The sequence below is a fragment of the Colletotrichum acutatum genome (assembly GCF_030867785.1).
Source record: "Colletotrichum acutatum strain CBS 112980 chromosome Unknown BDZ83scaffold_33, whole genome shotgun sequence".
Lineage (NCBI taxonomy): Eukaryota > Fungi > Ascomycota > Sordariomycetes > Glomerellales > Glomerellaceae > Colletotrichum > Colletotrichum acutatum.
In genome coordinates this window covers 363,316-379,912 of record NW_026849027.1, presented here as the reverse complement: position 1 = coordinate 379,912, position 16,597 = coordinate 363,316, and the positions used below count along the sequence as shown (strand labels likewise).

The window sequence follows — 16,597 nt, the reverse complement described above, 5'->3', positions numbered from 1 at the left end:
GCCACAGTACGTCTCTCGTGTGGACAGGCCTCTGCTGCTCCACCGTCATCCCTATCCCTTTGCGTGTGTAGGTCAATACTCTTGGTCTGGTTCCTTCGCTGTCCAGAAGTCGACCGGGACGAAAGAGTCGAAACCCGGGTGCGTGTTCAGTTGCACGTTTCCGTCCTTCCAGCCCGTCCAGGGTTCCTGGACGAGGACCACATCTATCTGAGCCTCCCAGCAGAGCTGCAGGAAAGCCGTGTGCGCCGGGGAGATCTTTCCGACGTTGCCCTGCGCAACGCGTAGCATCCGTGGGGTCGCCGCTCTCGGCTTACGTCTCCGAGTCGAGTTCGAGGTGGGTGTAGGCATTCGCGACGTTGTAGTTTGGCTTCTGTGCTGCCCGTTGGCTCCTGCTTGGCATGGGTAGCACGGGACGGTCGATGGAGGTGTTGTCGGGGAGTCTTCGCCTTCGCCTTCGTCCGCCTCGTCTTCATCCATGCTGCTGCTGTCAGTGCTTCCGTCACCGAGGCAAACGATCGAGCTTGCGGAGGGCGTTCTCGTGCGCGCGCGCTTGGCGCCGGGTTGCTGGTTCTGGCTGGTGGAGGTAGGGACGCCTGCCGCCTCCTGGCTACTGTCGGATCGAGTAGCCTTGTACAGAGTGTCCGATGCTTTCTGGCCGGCCTTCCGGATCCGAGCCCGCTCCTTTCGACCGGGAAGGGAGACGACGCCGTTTACGACCGAGGGCCTCGCTGGGCAGTCTGTGTGGCCGGCTTGGAAGGGGCCGCAGCAGTTGGGACACTGGGCCTGGCCATGCAAGGTCCCGTTTCGTGTGAGTCGGAAGGTCTTCCGCAGTTGCTGCAAGTCGGTCGTCGTCCGCAGAACCGGTTGGCGTGGTAGCCCTGGCAGCCGGGTCATGTCGGATGAGCGTCCTTCGTTTTTTGATGGGCAGAGATCTGCCGCTTTGGTTGAAGAGCCTGAAGGGCGTGACCTCTGATGTGAATGATATGAGCCAAGATATTTCGTTCGTGACTGGGTTGGGCCCAAGGCGGGACGGTCGAGCAAGGACAGGCTTCTGTCCTGTCTGTGCGAAGACCTCATCTTCAACGAGTGTGGCTGGGTCCAGGACGTCCCGCCAATGCTGTGTAGTTTTGTTGGGCATCGCGGCACAACGTATGTGTGCCACTTGATAGGCGTCTCGACTTGGTGGGCGCCGAGGCATTCCGCCAGCTTTGCCTTACTTGTAAGTAGTCTTTCCTGTATTTGCTTGTTTCGCGGCTTCAGAGAGTAACCTGTGCTGATATGGTAGACGTGGGGAAGGTCCGCTAGCCCCAGGCCAACGGCCTTACAGACGATCTGTCGTACGGCGAACGGTGCGATCTTCCGAGCGGCCGCTAAGCTTTCTTCCGGGACGCGGGCAAAGATGCGGAGGTCCTCCTTCGGCTGCGCCTGCGGCTGATCCTCGGCGGGGAGTGTGGCCTTCGGGCGGGCAGAGCTCTGGCAGCTCTGGCCGCTCCGGGTCGCCGCAGTGGTGTTGCCCGCCATCGGTGCGACGACAGCCGCCCAACTCCGGGCCGCTATTGGGCTTGTCTCGTGATTGATCAGTCTCTTGAGGGTTTGAATGACATAGGCAGTGGCTTCTTTCGCGATCTGCTTTCTAGAACCGTCAAAGCTGGCGACAACGCTGTCGACGGACCGTGCAATGGTCAGAAAGACGTCTTTCCGTGCCTCGTACTGTCTAGCTTCTTCTGCAAGGGCTGTCAAGACGGACCCTGTGGCAGATCCGCTCGGAGCAGATGCGGTAGAGGCTGCGGGCCCCTCGGCCGAGGTAGGGGCGTCGGTGGTGGCATCAAGCTGGCTTCCCGTTAGGCTGGGCCGGGTCGGCTGTGCCTCGGCGTCGCGGCGTCGCTTAGCTCTTGAGGTGGGGTTCGGCTCCGGAGGTGTCCCGGAGCCTGGTTCGGGGTCGGCTTGGTCGGCCGACATCAGTCCGGTGCCCGACGGCGGCTGTGAGGCCATCGCGGATGCGGGCTCCGGCAAGGGGAGGTGAAGAGTTTTCGGCTGTTAGTAATTTGGTGGTAGGCTCACTCATTCACTAACAGCAGATGCCAAGAAAAATTAGGCGAGAGGGAAGTTGACAGGCGGTCTTGTGTGATTCAAAGCCTAGCTAAGTTCTCTTGAGACCGGCTAGTGCTATTCAAAGATTCCATGGATGGAATTGTTCATCAGTCGTCGATTCTCCACATCGAACTAAGTATCCATCAAGGCAACTTTCACAGCTAAGATTCCCTTCTACAGGATGAAATTCGTCAAGATTCATTTACCGAATGTGCCTATTCTCCCAAAAGAAGGCTCAATTAATATGGGGGGTATTGGCCTGACAGTAGTTCTGGTTCTGCTTTGTTGTTATCTTCGCTATGTTCCAAATCAGTTGACAGTGAGTACATGTTTCTCCATGGAGCTTAAACATGCTGATCAAGAGTCTCTTTGACAGGATCCACGAAGGAAGAAATTACCACCCGGTCCTCGAGGGCTCCCTATCATTGGAAACCTCTACGACCTCGCAGACTCAGAACTTGTGCGCCAGAAAGTCCGTGAATGGCATCGCACCTATGGCGATATCTTCTACACGAAAGTCGGGGCGACCGACTACATCTGGCTTTCATCACCAAAAACTGTCAAAGATCTCATGGACAAGAAGTCGGCAATATACTCCTCTCGACCGCATCTCCCGCTGGCGCAGGATGTTGCAAGTGGGAAGTCCCGGCAACTGTTCATGGCATACGGGCAAGACTGGAGGAACCTGAGAAAGCACAGCCACGCACTTCTCAACTTGAATGCTTCAAAGAGATACATGCCATCTCAAGACCTAGAGTCAAAGGTGGTGCTTCATGATCTACTAGATCAGCCCGACGAGTTTTACACCATCAACCGACGCTACTCCACATCGGTCATTATGCTAGCTACCTATGGGTATCGCGTTCCCTCCTTCCAAGACCCGATTATTTCCAAGATCTTCAGCGTTTTGGAGAATCTTTCCATCATGATGGCTCCTGGCGCCTTCGCCGTCGAGAGTTTACCCGGTCTCGCTAATCTTCCCGAGTTTCTCTTGGGAAACTGGCGCACCTGGGGCAAGAAAGCTTTTGCTCACGACAGCAAGATTTGGCTTGAGCTTTGGGAGGCATTGAAGAAGACCACGGATGAAGGTACTGCAAAGGACTGCTTCTGCAAGGACTTCTACCTCGGTGACCCCAAGAAGAATGGTATCGACGACCTGCTCGCGGCTTATACCTGCGGTGGTCTGGTTGAGGCTGGTTCGGAAACAACAGCTACAACTATCAACAACTGGATCCTCGCCATGGCTCTTTTCCCCGGAGCAATGCAGAAGGGCCAAGAAGAGATTGATCGCATTGTCGGAGGCGACCGAATGCCCACATGGGAAGATGAGAAAGATCTTCCTTACGTTCGGGCCATGATTAAAGAAACCTTACGATGGCGCCCAGTCAACAAATTTGGGATGTATCACGCTTCCACCGAGGACGACTGGTACGAAGGACACTTCATTCCGAAGGACTCTGTAGTCGTCCTGAATTGGTGGTGAGTACTTAGATGCAAGTGTCACATTCCTAACATCATTGGCTTACCCGTGGCGTCAATTGCAGGGCTATCCAGCGTGATCCAAGTCGCTACCAAAACGCCGATGCATATGATCCATCTCGATTTCTCGACAGTCCACTCTCTGCAGCGGAGTACATGAACTCGCAGGATCCCTATGAGCGCGACCACTTCTCCTATGGTGCTGGCCGGTACGTATTTTCCATGCCGACATTGGATGCCATGAGAAGAGGGCATAGATGGCTGACATCCTGACAGACGTGCATGTCCTGGAGTCCATCTAGCTGAGAAGTCGCTCTTTATTGCTGTTTCCCGCATCTTGTGGGCATTCAACATTGGGCGAAAAGAAGATCCAAACGGAGAGATGAATGTCCCCACAACTCGAATGATGCCAGGTTTTTTAAGTGTCCCTGAGCCTTTCGAATGTTCCATTTCATGTCGCTCTGTCGCACATGAAGAGATCATTCGTAGGGAGTATAGCGCATTGAGGAAGAAGAACTTTGAAGAATGTCATTGATCATTGATGATTTTATTCGTACAAGAGTCTGGCGAACTGCTTAGATATCAAAAGCGTTGTGAATATCGGTGTCTCCCTATTAGGAAATCGGGTTCTTTAGTCTGGAGTAGTTGCACTATACACCGGTTCATTTGCTAGTACATCGACTAGAAATACACATGTAGCCCTCGAGAAACTGCATCATTGAAGGGTACATTTTTCTTTTACAATTCTCTATTCGTAGAGTAGACATAGATTCGGTTCAGCCAACACAAGATCCAGGGAATACCATGAATCGCGCATAGCCGTGTTCTTGCTCTCACTTCGTAATCTAACTAAGGAATGAGTCTACGCTGCCCTTCTCTCATCTGCTTATCGAGGTCGGTCCCTAACCATAAAGGTTGAGTCTCGTCAAGCTTGTCCTCCAGGTCACTAATGTTCCCGCCGTGAATGAAGAAAGACTTCCCATTTATATCAGGTCGCATAGCAGGTAGCAGGCTTGCCGTGGCAACGTCCTTTGGCGTATTTGCAGGTAACTCCTTCCAGATACTTCTGATATGATCTGTGACCATCTCCGTATCTACAAGGTTTAGCCTTGATTACGTGCATGAACTGGCATGAACTGGTCAAGCAGTCCTCGTGCAGAGGTTGGAACGCACTCACCTGTCATCCAAGGTGCGATCATGTTGACAGTAATGTTCATCTTCGGCAACTGAGTCCTCATGGCGCGCATGAGACCCAGAACAGCCGCCTTACTGGCACAGTAGGTGTAGCAGGGCGGGGTATCGAAGAAGCTAGCAGCGGACCCGAATAGAACCAGCTGAGATTTCGTTTCCGGATTTTTGCGAAAGAAACCGATGGCACATTTGGTCACGTACCAAGTGCCAGCCATGTTGACATTGAGAACCGAAACATCTGGCTTTTGGAGATACCAGTCTGCTCCAGAGTTCGGCTCGTCAAGAGTCTCGATTCTGTTGATTGCTGCATTCGAAATGACGGCGTCAATGGGACCAAGCTCTGAATGAACATCTTGGAAGAAGTTGACAAGGTCGTTCCAGTCCGAAATGTCACACTTTTTGAAGAAGACGCTGTTGACCATTGAACATGAGCCAAAGTCGTCCCCTTAATGGGGGCCTTCCTGAGAAGACCGTAGGGAATGATGCGACTTACTTGCCGAGCTCTTTCTGAACTTGCTTTCCTCGAGTCTCGTCAACATCGCAGAATGCTACTTTCGCCCCATGCCCTATGACGGAACGGTCAGCATAGCGTTAAGAGCTTATATCGTGTTGCTTACGATGGGCGAGGTCGACAATGGCTCTTCCAATGCCGGCTGCACCTCCAGTGACCAAGATGACTTTGCCTTCCAAATTTTGAAACTCCGAATCGCTGACAGTGTAGGCAGACATTTTTGTGTTCTCACATTTGCCGTAGAAGTCTAGATCAACCAGGTCTTTGGGGAAACCATAGCGGCTGGGGCTGCCTTTGTTATTACACAGATACGGCTCACTAACATGCCTGAATTTCGGCGTACTCCACATCGGTGTGGGCTGTCTCCAACTCGGGGTATAGCGGTCGAGCCCCGAACACAGCAAAATAGCTACATGGATAGGCACATGGGATCTCCGGATTCACATATCACTGGGCGTATTGGTACAGTATGTTTCATGCAAGGAAAATGTGATTCTATTCAATTCAATGTCAAATACGATGGAGCGGGGGTGTCGTCTGACAAGTCCCCGGTAGCCGTCCAATGCTGCTGCTTGTGCTTTCGTGACTCGACTTCGTCGGAGATGGCTATGGCAAGATCCGCTGCTGAAATCCCCAGCAATTTCCCATCCAGAGGACTGTCGCCATTAGGGCCATCTCTCAGCGGCAAATTGCTTATAGTGATCTCGTATCTGCCTGTACGCCTGCCGGGACGATATAGTGCGCTCGGGGAAACATACGTCCAGTCGAAGGATGTATTGCCTTCGAAAAACATGAGACTAGCTCGCGCAGCTTTGATGAAGCTGCTCGATGCGTCTTGTTGTGCTTTCAGCTGAGCTTCGTAGGCATTTATCGTTTCATGCGCTGCCTCTTTCTCCTCAGTGCTTCCTTTGCCCTCTTTGAGGAGAAGACGAGCGTCGCGGTATACTCTCAAGGCCCTTCCTATCGGCCCAAGTCTCTCTTCCATGTATGTGACATGAGCATGGCTGTCCGCGATCCCACGGCGGTAAGCCAAGAAAAAGTCCTTGCTGTCCGCCACGCACACGCTGTCTTCATGAGGCACATGCAAGCTGCCAGTTCCACCGACCATCACGAAGTATCCTGTTTTGGCGCGTTTCACGGCAAGAATGATTTTTCTGATCATCTCGATGAATGGCACTGTCATATTACCTGGTCAGGCAGTCCATTGATACAAGCCAGTTTTAAGCAACTCACTGTATTGCAAGGCCTCGTGACCTGCTGTATGAGGCCCATATTCGCACACCACAACCGCAAGATCGCTGATGGCCATAGCCAACTCTCCTTCAGTTGACGTTTCAAGGTTGATAGGCCGCGACTCGTAGAGATCATGAGTACCCAACCTTTGTGGGTTGCGAGACAGTCCGACAACACGATGGCCGCGGTTGATGAGTTCGACAACTAAGTAGGAGCCACCGAAACCAGCCGGTCCGATGACTCCAATCTTCAGTTTTTCGCCATTCTTGGCCATGGCGGTTCAGTAGGTGATTAGAAAGTTTGTAGCTGCTGAATGTGCGTGTCAAGCGAGAAAGAAGGCGGCTTTGACCTCCGATGCTTCTGAGCATCTGTAGCCGCTATGAATATGGGCTCTTACCGTACAGACGTTTTCATGTCGCTGCCGTTGTGTAGGTAGGTACAGTTGAATGGTCACTGTCCTTTAGGCGGATGCGGGGTGATGTGGGGGACACGACGGTTGGGTTGATTCGGCCGACGGCAACTGTGAACTGCCTGTCAGAGGTGCGGTGCGGGGGACTATTCAATTGCTGACATCTGTGATTGCATGCCCGAATCCTAATGCCCTTAATCATTCATGTCTTGTGAGTAATACGACCATTCCTACAGACTGTAGATACAACAGATCTCTGCAACACCGGAAAGATGGACTTCAGCATTGGCTTCATAGGTGATGCTCAGCCTTAACCACCGCGGAATGACCACTGACCCCCATAGGACTCGGTGCCATCGGCTATCCCATGGCTGCATCGATCCGTCGAAATCTAAAGCGTCAATCTACCGTTTATGTTTTTGACGTCAACAAATCAGCCTGTGAGAAATTTGTCGGGCAATTTGCAAGCTTTGGACAGGTGGAAGTCGCTGCAAATCCACGCGAAGTAGCTGCCACAGCAGACGTGGTGGTTTCCATGGTACCCGGGGCACCAGAAGTATCGAAGGTCTATCTCGACGCTGAAGATGGCATCATTTCCGCTCCCAAAAACCCACAAAGACTGTTGATTGAGTGTAGTACCATCGATACTCTCACCGCACGGCACGTGGCAGATCAGATAAGAAAGGCTTCTCAAGGTGAATATGCTGATGCCCCCGTTTCCGTGAGTCTTCCTTCCCAACATGTGTGGCTCCATAAAGTACCTTTGACCCATCGATGCAACAACGCTGTCTGACTCCAACGTATTCCAGGGAGGCGTACCAGCAGCGGAAAAGGCGACCCTATCATTCATGATCGGACGTCCTGAAGACAACGAAGATCCCTTATCCCAACGACTGCGTCAGGTGGTTTCAATGATGGGCGACCCCGAAAAGCTCTTCTGGTGCGGCGATGTTGGTTCAGGACTTGCTGCTAAGATCAGCAACAACTACATCTCCTGCTCCGTTCTACTTCTGATATCTGAAGCTATGGCAATCGGGGTAAAGTCTGGGGTGGACCCAAAGATGCTTCAGAAAATTATCCACAGCTCTACGGGTCAAACTTTCATGGGAGATAATGTCTGCCCAGTCCCTGGCGTCATCCCACATGCCCCTAGTAGTAATAATTGGAGGCTGGGATTCAAGACTCAGATGTTTCTCAAGGATCTATCTCTGGGCATCGATGCTGCCAAACAGGAGAATATCCAGCCGACGATGGCAGAAGCGGCCTATGGAGTATTTGAGAAAGCCTCAAAGGACCCCCGCTGTATTGTAAGTAAAAGTGGCGGATTCCCCAGAAGCGAGTCAACTAACATTCGTTCGAGGATCGTGATGGCTCTTCGGTCTACCTTTATGTCACAGACTCGAAGACTTGAGTTAGATCGTGAATACAAATGAGCAGTAAATGCTAAAGCACATATAGTAAACATACACGTTTAGCCAATGTTATCTCTGGTGGAATGTAGCTTTCGCAGCCTGAACTCGGGAATCAAAACCCTCATGTTGGAGCATTCGTTAGAAGTTGAGAAATAGGTGTATTTACCAAGCTCTTTGAAAATCGAAAGGCTAGCATTCTCAAATCTAAAGTTCTCGTAGAAAGTCCCTAATCTTTGCAATACAATCCTCTGCAGCCTCAGCGTAAATTTCATGCCCTTGAGACTCGATGACTGCTAGCTTCGATAAGGCAACCTCCGCAGTCAGCTTTTTCATGGATTCAACGCTCACAAGAGCACTGTTTGTAGGCGACAAAATCAACATAGGAGCTTTGATGTCTCCCAGATATGGCTGAGCATCCAGCTGACTCAAGAATTCGGCATATCCTGCAAGCCCCTCTCCGTCACTGACAGCAACCTTGTCCTTCCACCATGCGAGGTAGTCGGGATCACTACTCGCCACAGTGCCGCTCGCACCAAGAAGCCGTTCTGCCCAACCTCTTGATCCAAGTTGGCGGCATGCTTGAGGCCAAGATTCCAAACCGAAAGCAAGGAACTGCTGCGCTGAGGCCGGCAGATGGGTTGGCGATGAACACACAATGATGGAGCTGACGCGTTCTGGGTATGTTGCGGCGAATATTTCTGCGAGCATACCGCTCGTTGACTCCCCGATAAAGTGAACCTTATCAATCTTCAGTTGATCCAAGGTGTCCTTGATCTCACCTAGAATCGTGGCAGTATTGTATTGGTAGACATCGTCGTCATCGGGGCCCGGGTAGCTCGAGCAGCCGTGGCCCCGGAGATCACGACGCAAGACATTGTACTTTCTGGCAAGGGCCGGAACCCAATGATAGAAGTGATCCGAGGTTCGCCCGAAGCCATGTTGAAGTAGTATAGTCTCAGCTGGTTTCCAAGGGTCGACAAAAGAGTCGAGAATGTATGCGGTTGACTGTCCATTTGAGTGACGAATAACTTTCCGGTTGCCAGCGTCCATGATGGTTGAGGACTAAGAATGAGTTTCAAAAGGAGTCGGGTTGTGGCACGGCTCTGAAGCACGTTGACCCATGTACAAAAGGGACAAAGACCAAGAGAGTGACTGCCATGAGCAGATAGGAGTCAGTAAGGTATCCCAAAAGCAACTGATATTCACAGCCCTTGTATCTTCCCGCGACGGCTGAGCCACATGGCATGCCCCGTATGCGTAGTAGTAATACCATGTGGGGTAACGGGCAGATCTAATGTTCTCCTAGCGTTGCGATGTTGGAATCTTGCGGGGTAAGGTTTTGGGGAGCTTGGTCGAAGCTCGGCAGCATGGCCTCGCTAACGGGTGCGATACGAACTCCGGATGCGGAACTTAGAGGTCAAGCATAAACAAAATGAGTCAAGTCACTTTCAAGTGCATGGCCAGCCTGAGTGTATACTAGTGAATGGCTTGTGGGGTGCGAAGACCACATAAATTTACATGTCTGCAGTTGCTTGCGAAAGAGATCATCGTGGACCTTGATCCAGCAAGAGTTGATGCTACAATTTGTTGAGCTCTCCTCCGAAAGCTCTTCAGGTAAGTTGTTCAGTATATAACCTTGGTCATCTGTAGATTTTCAAATGTACTGACTCCGTCAGCCAAAGACTTACTGAGCCCGCTACTAAAAGCTCTAGCACCAGTGTCTTTGTTGTTGCCCATTCGAGCATTTTCCAACCAAGAACAGCAGTTTTCACATCACATGTAACCTTGAGAGCAACTTTGGACAGCCATTACGCGACTGCATCTTCATCGTCTCTTTTCCTACATCAAGCTGTTCGGAACGCGGATCAGGCATTCGCAAATCACAATGAATCAAAATTACTCGACTCTCACTCTCACACCATGGTTCTATGTTGTCCTCCTCTTCCTTGTCGTCCTCATTTGGGCCTCAGTAGATGTTATCACAGAGACCTTCTCGTCTCTTCGGAAGTTGCCTGGTCCATTCGAGGCTCGCCTCTCAAGACTCTGGTACTTTCGACATGTGAGAGACGGGAACTTTCATCATCGCAACATTCAACTCCATGAGAAATACGGTACGCTGTCTTTCTTCCCGTGTGAAACTATGGGAACCTCTCGCTTACAAGATGATTCACCGTACAGGCGCTATAGTGCGTATTGCTCCGAAGCAATATAGTATCAACAACCCGGCCGTAATCAAGACGATATATGGTATTGGAAAGGGCTTCCTCAAGGTACGCATCATCGAGCCCCTGGAGTGAAGTTGCCTTACCTACATTAGCCACTTCTCAGTCCGCATGGTACGAAGCCTCAAGTCCAGTCGGCCTTCCTTGGCAAGATCTCTTCACGGATCGAGATGGTGCACGCCATGCCGCAAATCGGCGTCTCGTGGCAAACCTCTACTCTGTCACCTCCCTTAGAGCAATGGAGTCCGATGTCGAAGACTGTTTGAGAGTCTTTGTGAAGCAACTTGGAGACTTGAGTCAGACTCAAAAACCCATCGACCTTCAGTTTTGGATGCAATGTTATGCATTCGATGTCGTCAGTCAAATCACGGTAAGTCTCTCCGTAGACTAGTCTCATCTGCGGTCCTGGCACACATTCTCACCCATCCCATATAGCTTGGACAAAGATTTGGCTGCCTTGATACAGGAAGCGATCGACTTGGGATTTTCGCTAGTCAACACGTTTACCTAAAATACTGCGCTATGGTGGGAATAGAACACGAGCTACATGGAACTCTCGATTGGATACTGTCCAAACTCTCACCAGGACAGCTGATGAACGGGGTCAACTTTACCGCCGAGCAGCTGAAAAAGGGCAAAGCCCGGTTTGACATGGAAAAAGGGAGCCCAGACAGGCAAGACTTCATGTCTAAACTCTTCCGTCTGCACCACGAAAAGCCCGGAAAGTTCCCAGAAAGCGCCGTATTTACGACATGTATGACCAATATTGGAGCTGGCTCTGATACAACTTCGATATCACTATGCGCTGTTATCTATGACCTTGCGTCCCACCCCACAGTGCTTCAGAGGGTACGTAACTGACTCCTCATGAGCGAAGTTTCGCGCTTCGCCTGGCTCAGATGACCTTTCTAATAATGATCACAGCTTCGCGAATATATCGACGCCAAATTCGCAGAGCTAGACAACCCTGAGTTCATCCCTTTCAAAGATGCTCAGGCTATGAGCTTTCTCCAGGCTTGCATCAAAGAGTCACTCAGACTGCATCCAGCAACAGGTCTTCCGCTAGCCCGTGTTGTCCCCAAAGGTGGCGTGAATCTTCTTGGTAGAGACTTCAACGAGGGTGTAAGTCCCACTAATACAGCCTTTATGGGCCATGTGGGCAGATTTGATTGACTAAAGTAATTGAAGTGCGTTGTAGGCGTGAATACCTGGGTCTTGCATCGGAATAAAGATGTTTTCGGTGCTGATGCCGATGAATACCGCCCTGATAGGTGGTTCAGTCAGGACAAAGAACTCATTTCTCTAATGGAATCGAATTGGATACCTGTGAGTCAAATTCTGGTCGAATTTCCCTGGATAATTTTTGACTGGTCATCTCTGCCTCAGTTTGGGGTAGGCTCTCGTACCTGCATTGGGAAAAACATCAGCTTGCTGGAAATCAACAAGCTTGTGCCCATCTTGGTCAAGACCTTTGACTTCACCCCCGTGGAGCCGGAAAGAATCCGGCATGAGAACTACTGGCTGGTTAAACAGGTCGACATGTTATGCAGAGTTTCACCGAGAAGTACCTAGTGTGGTAGTTGAGTTCTTGCGAGATGCTGTTCATTGGCAAAGAGGACAAATATCCACATAGGGCTCAGATTTGCAGCAAATTGAAAACAATATTTTAACCTTACATACAGCTCCCACTCAAAATAATCCTTCATGTGCAAATGCTTTGGTCTGGAGAGGAGTTGAACATCAGGCAAGTCACTGTCTACATGTATCTTCCCAACCGTCCGAATACCAACTCGCACCGCCAACCATGCCGGAATGTCTTTAATGTGCATGAGAGGAGAACTTAGGTTTCCGGTTCATCTTTTGAGTATTACTAAAATAGGAGTAGGCTAATTCCGAAGAAAACCGTAGAAAAGATCACCCATTGATCTCCGAAGGGCCTGCCATTCACCCCACTCCCAACCCGCTCAATGAGCTTGTTCCCAAGATCTGAAATGCTGCTTTGAAAGTTCTCGGCATTTGGTGCCATCCAATTCGCCCCGCTTCCTCCAGGAACAGCTTCATCACCCGTGAAGGCAATATATAGCACATCATTGTCATCGTGTCCTGAGTTGCCGTTGATACTATTGCCATAGCACGCAGTGGCTAGTGATATGGATGCCTCACCTACCATGGCTTGAGGCCCATCGTCACCATTCGTATCTCCCCAAACTCCATACAGCTACACAAGATGGGTGAGAACAAGATCTGAGACGACAGAAGGTAGACTCACCAATTTATTATTGCACACGACAGCCATTACGCTGAGTGGTTTGACGCCATGCTTTTCTGGATTGAATGTAGGCCAGCCGCTTTTAGTGCCTTCATTCCCGAAAACAACATAGGTGTGTACCGAGGCGTTCAGATCTCGTCGCCCAGTTCCATAACTCCTCAGTTGGTCGCGGAATGTCGTCTCAGATTGAGTGTCGGTGGAGCTGCCGCATCGTCCGTCGCCTCCGGCTTGCTCGCCATCGCAGTCCACGTCCATGTTGGCCAGCTCACCATTTTTTCCTTGGAGATATATGATTTTGTAGTCATCTAGGTAATCTCCGCAGTAGCTAAAATCTGATGAATGAATTTTGTGAGTTTTTCTGAGCCCTTGCCGTTGAGAGAATGAAGCACGTACCTCCGCTGTCACCCTCACTGCTGTGAAACCCGCTTGCTAACGTGTGATGGCACTTGTTCCGCCCGCGGACGAACTCATAGAAGTCTTTCACATTGCTCGGAATATCGCGTGTCAACGCTTGTGTCGCTAGAAACATGAAAAGAAGGAAGACGCCGCCTAATGAGACCATGATGACTGTAACGATGGCCGTCGATGAGTCTGAAGAAAAATGGATGAGGTGAGACGGGATGCTCGGGGGCAGGGAATCGTGAGCGATGAGTATGAGTCGCGCTTTGGTCTCCACGTGATCCACGGAGTCCTGCAGCGCCATACAAAGCACTAGTTGTGCACAGCCCTCATGTTAGACGCTCTCAAATGAACACGAGCACGCCGGGGCTCTTGGCCAAGTCTCAAGCGTCTTGACCGGGGCTGAGAGAAGCAATGATGGGATGACGCGCGATTGACAGCCACGACAGCTAGGCATCAACACTCAGTTGAAAATTGAAGGATTCATGGTTCTCAGGCATGTCTGGTCTGTGTGAAACAGGCGTTCAGCCACCCATGGAATTGAGGCGCAATGTGACTGAGACCTAAAATCCGGCCCGCTCCAGATGGCTTTCTGTCATTGTACATTCCGGGCCAGACTTAATCGGAGCGCTGGCGGTGGAGAAATCCAGCGTTTATTTAAGCCTAAAATTAAGGTGCCCCAATGCCTCAAATGGTCTAGTGTCGTCGATGAGAGGAAGCTCACCAACAGAGTTTTTCAGCAACTCGTCGTATGATGAACTGCCAATAAGTGAAATGCCGACACGACAAATCAGGTCAACTATCCCTGACTCATTCTCGGTGGTGAAACAGTTTGAGTTCGTATGCAGACATAGAATGCCACATTATTTGAGTCAATAGAAGGGTAAGAAATTTTGAGGAGAGAGAAGACGCATCATTCGATCTACGATCTATGGATCTTGCAGGACTCCTTACCTCTGTCGCTCTGCTTCGTACGTCTACTTCATGAACGCAATCAGTCCGTCCTGATTGTATGCGAGTGACTGGCTAAACAGATGATTTACGCATATGATCCACCTCAGTGCAGCCACGTCTCTTCGGAATTCAACCTGTGTTGGTGCACTTTGCCGCTGCCCAGTGCATATTACCCCCAGATGCTGTTGGACCATATCTCATGCTTGTTGCAACCAACATCACATATCAACACGCAAATTGATCCCTGGCAAGATGCCACAGGCCTGCATTATTATGTTTGGCCAAGAAGAGGGGTAAGTTGCGCGTGTTACCTACAAACATAAATGAGAGAGAGCCGTCCTTGTTGCCTCCAGAAATATTGTTCCCTTAAGGTTACAGAGCGTTCCACCTATATCCATCATGACTGACATCCAGAAAGCCTCTGAAGACGAGAAATCTGCCGCTGCACTAATCCCAGCATCTGCCGACAATCCTGAGCCAACCGGTGACTCTAGCTCACCTAATCATGGCCCTTTTCTGGAGGCCGATGCAGAGAATAACAATGTGAGAAATGTCAAAAGACTCATGTTGTCTCTCAAGATGTACTAACACCTCCGCATAGTTGACAGAAGATGATGCCTCAGACAGAGCGACAGTGAGCAAGCGACCCAAGCTAACGTGTCCCCATGTGCTACTTGGTCCCAGCTCCTGACATGCTTCAGAGTGTGGCATCTTCAAGCACGAGCTTGTCGAGCTCAATCCTTCAACATCGCTTAGAAAACGGGAGATCTTATCATAAGTACAAGGACGGGAGTGAGTTGCCCCCAGGTCCCTTTTGTGTTGACAATCCGGTGTCTAACAGTATAAAGAATATCTCTTCCCCAACGACGAAAGAGAGAATGACAGACTTGGTATGTGGTTTGTTAGCCAGGCATTACGGCTCCCTTGCTAACATCACTTTCTTAGACCTACAACATAACCTCTACCTGTTGACTTTGAATTACAAGCTGGGACTCGCTCCCCCCAACAAAGAAGGCTCGGTAGTTAAGCGCGTCTTGGACATCGGAACAGGCACTGGTCTCTGGGCAATAGAATTTGCCGATGAGCACCCCGAAGCCGAGGTAGGTGAATTCGCGAAACCAGAGAATTAAAAGCTGATTCATTCGCAGGTTTTAGGTGTTGATCTATCCCCCGTGCAGACTCAATTGTAAGCTTCTATGGTTGTCTGGCTTATTTACGTTCACTAACGTGGTTCAGTGTCCCACCGAACCTGAAGTTTGAGGTTGACGACATTGAGCAGCCATGGACATTCAGCCGCCCATTTGATTATATCCACATTCGAGGGATGACATCGAGTATCTCAGACTGGCTCGGGTTCTTCAAACAAGCTTACTCGTAAGTTACTGATCCAATTTGGGCTTCACCATGATCTAATTTAGCATAGTGGCCTTACCCCTGGTGGCTACATTGAATTATTTGAAGGCCATGCACGCACCCAGTTGGACGATGGGACTTTGACAGCAGATCACGCTGCTTGGCAGTGGGCGGACAAGCTCGATGAATGCTTCAAAATTCTCGGCCGTCCATTTGTAAACGTTCCCAGCCTTATTCCCATACTGAAAGAAGCTGGTTTCGTTGATGTGACAATGGTGCCTTTCAAGTGGCCAGTTGGTCCATGGGCAAAAGATCCGCATTACAAAGAGCTCGGTGAATGGGCTCTCGAGAATTCTTCTCAGGGCCTCGAAGCCTGGACTATGGCAGCATTGACCAGGGCGCTTGACTGGAGCAATGCAGAGGTCCAAGCCTTGCTTGCTCAGGTGCGGAAGGATCTCAAAGACAGGAGCATCCATCATTACACGCCTATGTACGTCAACTTTTCACATTCTTTCAGTTCTCTTTCGGTCGATGGTTTGATTCCTGAAATCCTGAGATGCGTTTGATCTGATCTCAGTATATATCCCCAATTCTGACCACGGCTAGGTGGGTGATACACGCGAAGAGGCCACAGGACGAAGCCTTAGTCGCAGTTGGTACCAAACTTCTAGCAGATACGGAGGATCACGATACTTGAGCGAAGCAATGAAGGCTAATAAGCAACCGGATGTTTCTATAATATTGGGGGAAAAGTCGAAATACCGTATTATCGCAGACCTTATAGTCCTTGGTTCTTCTCCGTCTCTCTGGCGGATAAGTGATACCTCATGGCGTCGTGAATGATGATCGCTGCGTGGAACGAGTTTCAAATAATCGGAGCTTCAGTATTGTTAATGTTGAAGTAAACATTTGGTGGGAAGGATACATGTAATTTGACTCTATCTTCAATGTACTAATGGGGTGGACTGTGATAAGGCCAATCGTTGCTGCACCCGGCTCTTGAATCATCACGACACAGATTCGTAATCAGGCTACCAATCACTCTCCGGCGACATATCGAGATCCACGGGCCAA

At 50.3% G+C, this 16,597-nt stretch overlaps 8 protein-coding genes across 8 annotated transcripts; 4 read left to right on the top strand and 4 right to left on the bottom strand.

Moving 5' to 3' along the window:
* Positions 1-2,335: 2,335 nt before the first annotated feature.
* On the top strand, positions 2,336-4,105 carry BDZ83DRAFT_574664 (cytochrome P450; the record flags this gene model as incomplete). Its single annotated transcript, XM_060504730.1, has 4 exons — positions 2,336-2,410; positions 2,468-3,570; positions 3,636-3,779; positions 3,847-4,105. 4 exons carry the CDS (start codon positions 2,336-2,338, stop codon positions 4,103-4,105), a joined length of 1,581 nt encoding a protein of 526 aa, XP_060366460.1.
* Positions 4,106-4,419: 314 nt separating this feature from the next.
* On the bottom strand, positions 4,420-5,510 carry BDZ83DRAFT_740204 (uncharacterized protein; the record flags this gene model as incomplete). The annotated part of the gene is made up of 4 exons (XM_060513060.1): positions 5,379-5,510; positions 5,255-5,327; positions 4,748-5,172; positions 4,420-4,664 (listed from the first exon to the last, which is right to left on the bottom strand). Exons 1-4 carry the CDS (start codon positions 5,488-5,490, stop codon positions 4,420-4,422), a joined length of 855 nt encoding a protein of 284 aa, XP_060366459.1. The 5' UTR covers positions 5,491-5,510.
* A 261-nt stretch (positions 5,511-5,771) lies between these two features.
* Positions 5,772-6,779, bottom strand: BDZ83DRAFT_574683 (uncharacterized protein; the record flags this gene model as incomplete). The annotated part of the gene is made up of 2 exons (XM_060504732.1): positions 5,772-6,448; positions 6,506-6,779. 2 exons carry the CDS (start codon positions 6,777-6,779, stop codon positions 5,772-5,774), a joined length of 951 nt encoding a protein of 316 aa, XP_060366458.1.
* A 355-nt stretch (positions 6,780-7,134) lies between these two features.
* On the top strand, positions 7,135-8,378 carry BDZ83DRAFT_668722 (NAD binding domain of 6-phosphogluconate dehydrogenase-domain-containing protein). Its single transcript, XM_060511108.1, has 4 exons — positions 7,135-7,211; positions 7,259-7,635; positions 7,724-8,221; positions 8,275-8,378. Exons 1-4 carry the CDS (start codon positions 7,187-7,189, stop codon positions 8,323-8,325), a joined length of 951 nt encoding a protein of 316 aa, XP_060366457.1. The 5' UTR covers positions 7,135-7,186; the 3' UTR covers positions 8,326-8,378.
* A 152-nt stretch (positions 8,379-8,530) lies between these two features.
* On the bottom strand, positions 8,531-9,439 carry BDZ83DRAFT_774795 (Alpha/Beta hydrolase protein; the record flags this gene model as incomplete). Its single annotated transcript, XM_060515430.1, has 1 exon — positions 8,531-9,439. The coding sequence occupies exon 1, from the start codon at positions 9,374-9,376 to the stop codon at positions 8,531-8,533; it is 846 nt and encodes a 281-aa protein (XP_060366456.1). The 5' UTR covers positions 9,377-9,439.
* A 1,049-nt stretch (positions 9,440-10,488) lies between these two features.
* On the top strand, positions 10,489-12,197 carry BDZ83DRAFT_740201 (cytochrome P450; the record flags this gene model as incomplete). The annotated part of the gene is made up of 6 exons (XM_060513059.1): positions 10,489-10,596; positions 10,655-10,918; positions 10,984-11,397; positions 11,473-11,670; positions 11,737-11,874; positions 11,935-12,197. 6 exons carry the CDS (start codon positions 10,489-10,491, stop codon positions 12,118-12,120), a joined length of 1,308 nt encoding a protein of 435 aa, XP_060366455.1. The 3' UTR covers positions 12,121-12,197.
* A 180-nt stretch (positions 12,198-12,377) lies between these two features.
* Positions 12,378-13,816, bottom strand: BDZ83DRAFT_616545 (fungal chitosanase). Its single transcript, XM_060507983.1, has 3 exons — positions 13,211-13,816; positions 12,818-13,149; positions 12,378-12,766 (listed from the first exon to the last, which is right to left on the bottom strand). The coding sequence occupies exons 1-3, from the start codon at positions 13,518-13,520 to the stop codon at positions 12,419-12,421; spliced, it is 990 nt and encodes a 329-aa protein (XP_060366454.1). The 5' UTR covers positions 13,521-13,816; the 3' UTR covers positions 12,378-12,418.
* An 870-nt stretch (positions 13,817-14,686) lies between these two features.
* BDZ83DRAFT_264636 (S-adenosyl-L-methionine-dependent methyltransferase) lies at positions 14,687-16,219 on the top strand. Its single transcript, XM_060502019.1, has 7 exons — positions 14,687-14,713; positions 14,772-14,962; positions 15,019-15,060; positions 15,116-15,270; positions 15,319-15,356; positions 15,407-15,544; positions 15,594-16,219. The coding sequence occupies exons 2-7, from the start codon at positions 14,836-14,838 to the stop codon at positions 16,087-16,089; spliced, it is 996 nt and encodes a 331-aa protein (XP_060366453.1). The 5' UTR covers positions 14,687-14,713; positions 14,772-14,835; the 3' UTR covers positions 16,090-16,219.
* Positions 16,220-16,597: the final 378 nt, after the last annotated feature.